This window comes from Montipora foliosa, chromosome 3, assembly GCF_036669935.1.
Source record: "Montipora foliosa isolate CH-2021 chromosome 3, ASM3666993v2, whole genome shotgun sequence".
Taxonomy (NCBI): Eukaryota; Metazoa; Cnidaria; class Anthozoa; order Scleractinia; family Acroporidae; genus Montipora; species Montipora foliosa.
Window position 1 is genome coordinate 49,090,029 of NC_090871.1, and position 10,000 is coordinate 49,100,028.

Below are 10,000 nucleotides of genomic sequence, written 5' to 3' on the forward strand. Positions count from 1 at the left end.
TGATTATTTCCATAAGGTCGCAGTAGTAGCAAGTATGATATTAAATACTTTAGGAAACAGACAACTTTTTTAAAAGACATGTTTCAGCATGCTTAAAAATGCCATCATCAGTTTAATGAGTTCCCATTAAAGTGTGAACAGTTATAACTGTTTATAGACTTTATAACTGACTTCACACTTACATGTAAGAACTCATTAAACTGATGATGGCATAAGCATGCCGAAACATGTCTTTTAAAAAAGTTGTCTGTTTCCTACAGTGCTTAATGATTAATCGGTTGGTACAAATTGTACATCCCTACCATAAAATGTGTCCTAGGGCATGCTCAGATGTTAAATTATAGTATGAAAGTGCCTCTTTTGGGTAGCATGTTTTAAGTTTCAACTAGCCTATTTAAACTGATTAATGTTACAAAGTAAAAAAAACTCACGTAATTGGCTGCAATCTCAGTGTGACTTGGGTTCAGTCCTTCATCTACTACGGCAACAACTACTCCAAGACCAGTGAAGTTTCTTTTCCAGACATCAATCACATTGAATGTAGGCTTCTGCACTCTGTTCTGTTAAATCAAGATATTAATATAATTAAGTGTACAATGTACATACACATAATATAGACCTACGTTTTGTTACGCTATACCTAGCTAACTTAAGCAAAAGGAAATAACCACACAGCAAAGAGGTTCTTTTGAGATTTGCACTTTAACCCTTAATTAATATACATGACGTAAAAAATTATGAATTTACCTTACAGGTTAAAAAGGTCAAAAGACAGAAAACAAAGACTTAAAAAGTGAATCAAAGGGAATTCTTGCCCTTTACATGTTAAGGCAAAAAGGTGCCAAAAAGAAAAAATGCACCCAGCAGTTTGTCTATTGATTTTCAGTGGATTATTGGAGACTGCAACCACTTTCACTGGAAAAACAAATAACTAAAAATGCAGAATACAAAATATAATTATTTTCTTTGCTTAGCCAACTGTGATGTTCTTCCCAACATTTCATTTCCTATGTGATACATGTTAAGATGTCACGTAAAGGTGTAGCTTGGAATTGGTGATTTAGGCATGACCAGTCACCACCTTTACATTATCTACAAGCCTTTGTACAGCAATTTTCAGCTTGGGCTTTATTACTTAAGGGCTAAAACACTCCACTTACAATGTACCACATCTCTCTGTATAGTGGGTCTGTGGGCTCATCAAAATTTACTGAAGATGACAGCAACTTGTAAGACTTCATCTCTTGCTGCTCAACCTTCTTAACCTGTGTTAAATCAGTGGCAATAATGCTGTTGACAGTACTGCATTCCATAAAACATAAACAAAAACTTTACATCATTATGATTGTATCTTAATTAATTCACAGTCAATCTACACAAACACGTAGACCAGCACAGGGTGTGCTTCAGTCCCAAACATGCTACAATATACAGTGCATTAATTTATGATTAATTTACACATGCAATTTAACCAGCACTAGGTTCAACTTAGCAAATTATTTTTGTTACGGTCATGGTCATCTTCTCAGCTGGGCTTTTGCAAAGCATTAGCCAGGAAATATTAAAAATGATGTTGGGGGATTGCTATCATAGTACCAGGCCTTCACGAAAAACAGTGCTAGACTACACTGTAACCACCTTGTTTTCTTTGGCTGTCACCTCCAAATGCCAAGCTTCAGATAAACACAGGCTGTTTGTACATTAATGACTTTGTGTACAGCTACAGTGTATAGAACATCATTTAATAGCTTCAACAACCACAATGAAAATTGCAAAAAATAAATGTGTGTACATGCAAGAAAGTAGAAGTGATGGCTTGAACTCACAGTAGGTTCTGATGCAAGTCCCACATGAAGATAAAAACTGGAAACATGGGATATTCTCTCAACATTATTATGTTGGAATATGAAAAAGTCTTCAATGACCTGAAAGCATATTATAAACAAAAAGAATAAATTTTACAGGAAACATTACATGTACAGTGTATATGTTGTAATTCAATTTTGACCTCTGGTTTATTTTTTTTTGAACCAATACAGAATTTTGAACCAGTCCAGAATTTTTTAATGAAAGGGTAGTTTCTAAAGAAACTGTGGTGGTGCATCAATGGGGAAGTAGTATACAAAAATTTGGTTTTATATATAATGTAAATTGGCCACCATACAGAGATTCTAAAAGCTGACGTTTTGAGCGTTAGCCCTTTGTCAGAGCGAATTGGATTCCCTCTGACAAGGGGCTAACGCTGGAAACATCAGCTTTTAGAAGCTCTTTACGGTGGCCAATTTACATTATCAACTCCGTCGATAAAACCAAATTTTTGTATACCAAATTTTTTAAACTGGTTTATTTTTGTCAACTACATGTACATGCATGTACAGCTGTAGTTGTCTACCCGATTAGTAGGGCACATGGGCCCGGCTATAAGATTTGAGACTTGCATAAAGTTATTATTATCATCATCATCATCATCATCATCATCATCATCATCATCATCATCATCATCATCATCATCATCATCATCATCATCATCATCATCATCATCATCATCATCATGGCATCTGACAGGATGCGGCGATGCGGATCCACATAATTCCCTAAAGTCTGCATCCTCCGCATAAAACTGATAACAATTCCTACGCATTTTTTGGCAATGAGCTTAGACTGTAGTTAAACAGTTTTCATAACATACCCTAGGCTCAAACTATTTTAAAAAAAAGCAACAAGGTATGAAAATTTAGCCGCAAGTTATAGTCGCACATTAAATTGATCATTTGTAAAAGTAGGGAGAATCATTGCGATGAAGTTGTACAAAACAAAATAGGAGCCCGCAATACGTATGTGTAAAATACCGCTGAAAATGTTGAATGATCAAGAGAATGGATCATTGTTCAACCACATCACAATTTTGCTCCATTTCTCCAAATTGAAACAAAATTCATGACGAGAAACAAAATATTTTTTTTATCGCTTTATTTATTTTAGCAAAAGTGCCGATTACTATTATTATTATTATTATTATTACATGGCATCTGACAGAATGCAGCGATGCGGACCCGCATAATTCCCTAAAATCCGCATCCTCCGCATAATTACGATACTTTCGGCATAAAACTGAAGAAATGCCTGATATTAGTGAAAGAGCAGCTTCTTATCATCCTCACAAACACAAAAGACAAAGAGATTGACTACTTTGAAACGCTTATTTTCCTAAAGAAAACACGCCATTTCGTTCGCAAGATGAAAGTTCGTAAGCAGTTTCTACGCATTTTTCGGCAACGAGCCTGGAAAATTTAGCCGCCAAGTTATAATAGCAAAATTAAATTAATCATATGTAAAAGTAGGGAGAATCATTGAGATGAAGTTGAACAAAACAAAATAGGGGCCCGCCATAAGTACATGTATGTGTAAAAACCCGCTGAAAATGGTGAATGACCGAGGGAATCAATCGTGGTTCAACCACATCGCAATTTTGCTCCATATATCTCCAAATTGAAACAAAATTCATGACGAGAAACAATTTTTTTTTAAATCGCAAATATTTATTTTAGCAATGCCGATTGCTAACCCTTTTATTTTAATGGTGAAAGCTGGTCGCAATTTGGCGACTCGTCCAGATATCGCAAAGGGAAAAAATTCAGTCATAAATGGTCCTGATTCACCATAAGCATGTATATACATTGGACAGGCCTAATTATTAGTTCTATAAATTGTTTAAATTTCTTCATAATCCGGTGTAATTTCCGCATAATCAACGCATGTTTACGCATAATATGGCCAAAAATGTCCGCATAATCTTTAATTTTTTTCCGCATCCTATCAGAAGCCCTGTTGTTATTATTATTATTATTATTATTATTATTATTATTATTATTATTATTATTATTATTATGTCCAGCTACAGGTACATGTATGTTGAAATGGGTGCTGTTATGGAAAAAATTAAACGGGTTTGATACATGTAGATGACTTACATGTACATGTAATTACTATATATTTACATATCACTTATAATAACTACTATATACAAACAACAATTATCATCAAAGATCATTCATGTTACAAATCAGTTCATTAATTAAACGTCTCTTAAAAACCTTAGTATTCGTGATTTCCCTTAAATCTTTACTTAAATTGTTCCATACTTTTACGCCGCGATAATAAAAGGCGTGTTGGCCAGCATTGATTCTACTAGATGGAATAAGTAGAATCAATGGTGAAAACCTTGTTCCCAGGGTCTCCATTGTCTTTGACAAAGAGACCCTGAGAACGAGGTCGAATCATGGTGTTCAATCTTTTAATCTGACATCCTTCCAAGAGAATAAAATATTAAATACTTTTGCATCACACAACTCTGGACGCATTATTAATTGATGGCTGACAAAACGTACACTTTGAACTACCGGTATAACTTAAATAAGAGTGATTCAAAATGGATTGGAAATCTTTACATACTAGCCTATGTAGCTGGCGGTTTTGTTGTTGTGGAATGTGATTTTGAGCAAGGAAGGTTGGGGCTGGGCAGTTTTGTGAATAGGAGATGTACATTTTATTCCATCTATATAATAATTAGAAGGAAAGTGAGCAAAATCAGCCGTAAAGGTCATAATTTATTCTGGTCACCCATTTTGATTCACAAGCTGACGCAAGTATAATTATTGTACCTTTTCTAGCCTTCTTAACAGGAATTTTTAACGTGTTTGAGGTGAATTAACTAATGGTCAAATTTTGCCAGCATCAGATAATGCAAAAATATGTACTGTATACAATAGGCCATTTCACACTTGTTTGCTCAGTGACCTGCAAGACCTACATGTAGCCTATAAATGGCTTTGAGGCTGCCGATGACCTTGTATTGATACAGATCTCACTGCTTTTATCGTGTAAATTGTTGTTGTAATTCTAATTAGTCTACATTAACATTAGAAATTAGCACAATGGTGTGTATCAGGTATCATTCAGGGCCCCCGGCAGCCGCTTCCACTGTTAGGCCTGGTAACTTACAGTGTAGCTACATGTACAACTATACATTAACTACGGAATACAGGGCCACACAGGGTCAGCACATCCAAATTACATGTAGTTAGAAGCTTTTGTAGAACGAGACACAAAACAATGGGACCTTTTGTTATTCAATGATATGGAAATAAGTGGCCCTGTATTCTGTAGTTAAGCCTGGCCGCGAATTCTGTAGTTACTCCAAACTGTTTCCATCAATCGTTTCCACAACTGAAGACCATATAAATGAGAAGTAGACTACAAATGCCATGAGCACTGATTTGTCACTTTCAAGCGGCGAAACTTAGGTACAGATGATGTAACGCTCAATTTTGGGTTGGGAATTGTGGTCTTTTTGTGTAAGATTGCCATTTTCCAGAATGCACGAAACAAAAAAATGGATCTAAGGGTATCCAAGCATTGGACAAAGAATGCAAGAGGACAACACGTACCCTTCCTAAGTTTACAAAGCCATGTTTTTTGGCCAGTCCATCTGCGTCGTTGTCACTGCCATCAATCTGTACTGCCCAACGATTCGAATACTCCAGTGAGTTCGATAATAAAATCAGAGACAAGCAAACACAGTAGAACAACAACACTGTTCCCTGTACCACCATCGTAAAACGATCAATCGCCTCTTACAGTTTCATAGCTCTGAAAAACATAGTCGAAGTCACATGCAAGTTTGTTCGATGAGCGGTTACTTGGCCAAAACAATCGCGCGAGAAACTCGCGCGATCTTCTTGCACTTCCGTGTTTGCTGCAAAGAGCAGAACACTGGTATGGTCTGGTAAAAGACTTGAATTTTATAACCATACAATTTTTAGAATAATCCTGACTGTTTCCTGAAAAAAAACTCAAATTTATTTTTTTGTCATCGTCCTCATCCTTTTGTTCGTGGGGTATATCATGATTCATGCAGCTTCATAGAGGTTTATAAGTCGCCATGAAGAGCACGCTTTTGGTGGCAACTAAGGATAAACACACATGCATGCAAATTGTGTCCCAACTCTGAGGGAATTAATTAAACTAGCATAACGAAATGAGGAAAAATTTAATAATTCATGCCATAAATTTCATACTTCATGACGTTCGTAATCCGCGATCAGGCGTTCTTTTCTTTAGAGACGGCGCGAAAAGTACTTTTTGCGCCCTCTATAAAGAACAGAACGCATGATCGCAGGTCACGCAGGGCAAATATATGGACAATAATATACAAAGTTCGTGCAGAACGTTTAAGAGCTATTGTTTTACACTGTCCACATCGTCCACGTTGTCATGGAGTCTTACAGAAAGCCCCATGATATCCACTCAAACTATGCATTTGATATCCTTTTCACGTTCTTCCTTCCTGTTGAGCTATTAATAATATTTTTCCGCTAGGACTGTTGACAAGCGAACAAACGAGTGGTTGTTTTATGCACGCCTTCAGCGGAGGTACGTTTGTACCGTTACAGTGAGACAGGAAGTACCTAAGCTATGAAGTGAATAGCAAAGTTCTTGCTACGCTGATGCATGCATTCATTATTTCTCGTGATGGAATTTCATCGATATCTAAAAATTCCTTTGCTGATTGTAATGCAGAAAGTGACGTAAATGCACAAAAACACGTCGGGGTGGACATAGAAATCTAGAAATTAGAGATGTTTTCGGCGTCGTTACAGAAAGAGAGGAAACATCTAAACTCTTGAACGGATGATGCAAATGCCAAAATACTTGCTTTCCATGATCAGTTTTTTTTTCTTTTCCTCTTCATCTCATGAATCCAAACCGCACGCACACTTTTTGGGTATGGAAATTAAGAAGCACGCAAAGTCAACTCGCAACATCTGATACTTATTGAATGAAGGGTCAGCGCCACTGAGAGGATATATGATACGACGAAAGCGCAGTAATGAAATCCACTTTTCTTTTCTTTTTTTCTTTTTTTTTTTTCACGCCTGCCTTTCGTTACTGCCCAAGAAACGATGATCCCCAATATTAGGAACTTTAAGATCTACGACGCCGACGTCGATGAAAACGTCACGTATAAATATAACTTTGCAATATCGTAAGTCCATCGCGATTACTCCTCTCGTTCACGTTGTACAATGTGGACGAACTATCCTTAAGAGTAAAAATAGAAAATGAAAGATTTACATTTGTACGCTCGCGTTGTCGTGAAAACCTCAAAAAACGTGCTGGACGTGCGGCACGACTCGTACCTTTCCTCTTTTAACCCAATGATATTGTTGTTTCGTCGCGTTCTCGTTGACAACCACGTCGTTGATCTTAAAGTCCCTATATAAAAAGTTTAGAAGTTTTAAGACCGTTTTAAAGCAGAGAAACATCTATATTTCTTGTAAATTTATATAGTTCTTACCTTTTGAAGATATTTTAATTTTTGTAAATATTTTTATCATGGAAATAAACTGATTGCATGATAATAATAATAATAATAATAATAATAATAATAATAATAATAACAACAACAACAACAACAATCTATCAGGACACTTCGTCTATAATATCGATGAGGTTACCCAAAGAATGGAAAGAGATGGATGGAATAGGGAAAAGATTAACCTAGCGCGAGAAATAATGGAAAGCATGAAGAATGAATCGGAATGTCCCCCAAACTTGAGAAACATTGAAAAGTGTAGATTAAGGGAAAAGATTGCGAAAGTAAATGAGATTATACATTATTTGCAAACCAAGGATATCACAGAAACGAACGATTTACTACTTGCTATTGGTCGAGTGGTTGCAAGGAGACTGGGTGTTAAGCGGAATGAGAGGAAACCTAAAACAAAACCATGGTGGAAAAAAAGGATTAAACTCCAGATTTCCCAACTAAGGAAAGATCTTAGTAGACTGGAAAGACTTAAATCAGGTGAGCTGCAAAACATTACAGTGTGGGAAGGTCAAGAACGGAGATATTACTTGAAAAAGAAAGGAGTGACCATAGTAATTGAAGAACTGAAACCACGAATATTACCCAAAACTGCAAAAGTCAAACGCTATCAAGAAAGGGTAGACCAGTATAGACAAAACCGAATGTTTCGTACCAACCAAAAACGTCTCTTTGCGATGCTGGAGACGGACGAGAACAATGATACTACTATCCCAGATCGGGAGGAAAGTAAGAATTTTTGGAGTAACATATGGGATAACCCAGTAAAACATAATGCGAATGCTGGATGGCTAAAAGGATTGGAAAGAAACCTAACAGGAATAAACCAGCAGAGTAATTTTGTAATTAATGTGGAAGGAATAAACAAGCAGCTGAAGAAGACAGCCAACTGGAAAGCTCCTGGATTAGATGGCTTACAGGGATTTTGGCTGAAAAATATATCATGTAGAGAGAGATTAGCCATCCAGTTGCAAGACTGCATTGATAATAATGATACTCCGACCTGGTTTACTAAAGGACGTACAGTACTGATTATCAAGGACAAGAAGAAGGGAAGCATAGCATCGAACTTTAGACCCATAACGTGTCTACCTCAAATGTGGAAATTGCTTACAGGAATAGTGTCAAACGACCTGTATCAACACCTAGAGAACACAAACTTATTACCGGATGAACAGAAAGGATGCCGTAGGAATTCACGAGGAACGTAGGATCAATTGCTTATGGATAAGATGATTATCAAGAACTGTAAGAGGAGAAAAACCGGTCTTGGAATGGCGTGGATTGATTATAGAAAAGCCTTTGACATGATCCCTCACTCATGGATTTTAAAATGCTTACGCTTATTTGGAGCTGCGGAAAATATGGTCCAGTGTATAGAGAAGAGCATGGGCCAATGACAGGTGGAGATGTCGGTAAATGGGAACATCTTAGGGACGGTAAATGTAAGAAGAGGAATCTTCCAAGGAATTATCGCCACTGCTATTTGTAGTAACTCTGATCCCGTTATCATTGGTCCTGAGGGAAGTTAAAGCTGGATATAACCTTACGGGGAAATCACCTCCGGTAGATGGGTGATTTGAAACTCTACGGAAGAAATGAAAAGCAAATTGATACTTTAATAAATACTGTCCGTATATTCAGCAGTGACATTGGAATGCAATTTGGCATTGACAAATGTGCAGTTCTTGTCATGAAGAGAGGAAGACTGGTTTTGTGTGATGGGATTGAGATGCCAGATGGAAACAGTATCAGAGAAGTAGAAGAATCAGGATATAAATATATTGGAGTACTAGAGCAGACGATTTAAAACATGCAGCCATGAAAGAAGTGATAAGTAAAGAATACTTCAGACCGATAAGAAAAATTTTAAAGTCAAAGTTAAATGGTGGAAATGTGGTAAATGCAATGAACTCAAGAGCTGTCTCAATAATCAGATATAGTGCAGGAATTGTCGAGTGGACTAAAGATGAACTGAGGAAATTGGATCGCAAAACCAGGGAGTTTCTGTCGACAAACAGAGCCTTCCATCCGCAAGCCGACGTAGATAGACTGTATCTGAAAAGAGCAGCGGGAGGGCGTGGATTATTAAGTGTAGAAGACTGTAAAAAATAAATAATTTAACTACGAATCAGTGTCAATCTCCACATTAGTATTTGATGTATCAACAATGACTGGATAGCATTGAGGGGACGTCCTATGATTGTTCTTCCAACAAACAACTACCTCGAAGTTACAGATTTCAATAGGACAATAGGCTCACTTTGCTGGTCACTTGCGCGCCTTGCCACTTTTAAATTTAAACTGTTTAACTCAAATTATTCTTCTGATATTTGTGTGTCAACTATTAAAGGCGATTTCCGTATCACGAATTATTTTCTAAGATTTGGCCACGAGAACGCATGAGCTGCCGACTTGAGTTTCGTTCTCCGAGTTAGAATTACTTGTGCGCGTCATTTCATCAAGTTGAAAATTTCACAGCTTATGGCAGTTTGACAAAATACAAATTGAAAAAAGCTTCAAATTTAATGCTTTTTCAGTGGTTTACTTTTTAGACGTGAAAGTTTGCCAAGTCAAAGACACAATAGGGCAGAGTGAGGTGATATATCATAA

At 36.8% G+C, this 10,000-nt stretch overlaps 1 protein-coding gene and 1 long non-coding RNA gene across 3 annotated transcripts in view; one reads left to right on the top strand and one right to left on the bottom strand.

The window, feature by feature from the left end:
• Positions 1-5,705, bottom strand: part of LOC137997560 (furin-like) — a 44,300-nt gene extending 38,595 nt beyond the window's left edge. Inside the window, exons 1-4 of one of the 2 annotated variants that reach the window (XM_068843632.1) lie at positions 5,448-5,705; positions 1,827-1,925; positions 1,161-1,265; positions 432-560 (exon numbers count right to left, since the gene is read on the bottom strand). In XM_068843632.1, the coding sequence (XP_068699733.1) occupies positions 432-560; positions 1,161-1,265; positions 1,827-1,925; positions 5,448-5,612 (498 nt within the window). In that variant the 5' untranslated portion in view covers positions 5,613-5,705. The remainder of the gene's footprint in view (positions 1-431; positions 561-1,160; positions 1,266-1,826; positions 1,926-5,447) is intronic. The other variant, XM_068843631.1, reaches the window with a different exon arrangement.
• LOC137997574 (uncharacterized) overlaps positions 1-10,000 on the top strand; it is a 339,842-nt gene that overhangs the window by 201,952 nt on the left and 127,890 nt on the right. The gene's annotated exons all lie outside the window — the stretch shown is intronic.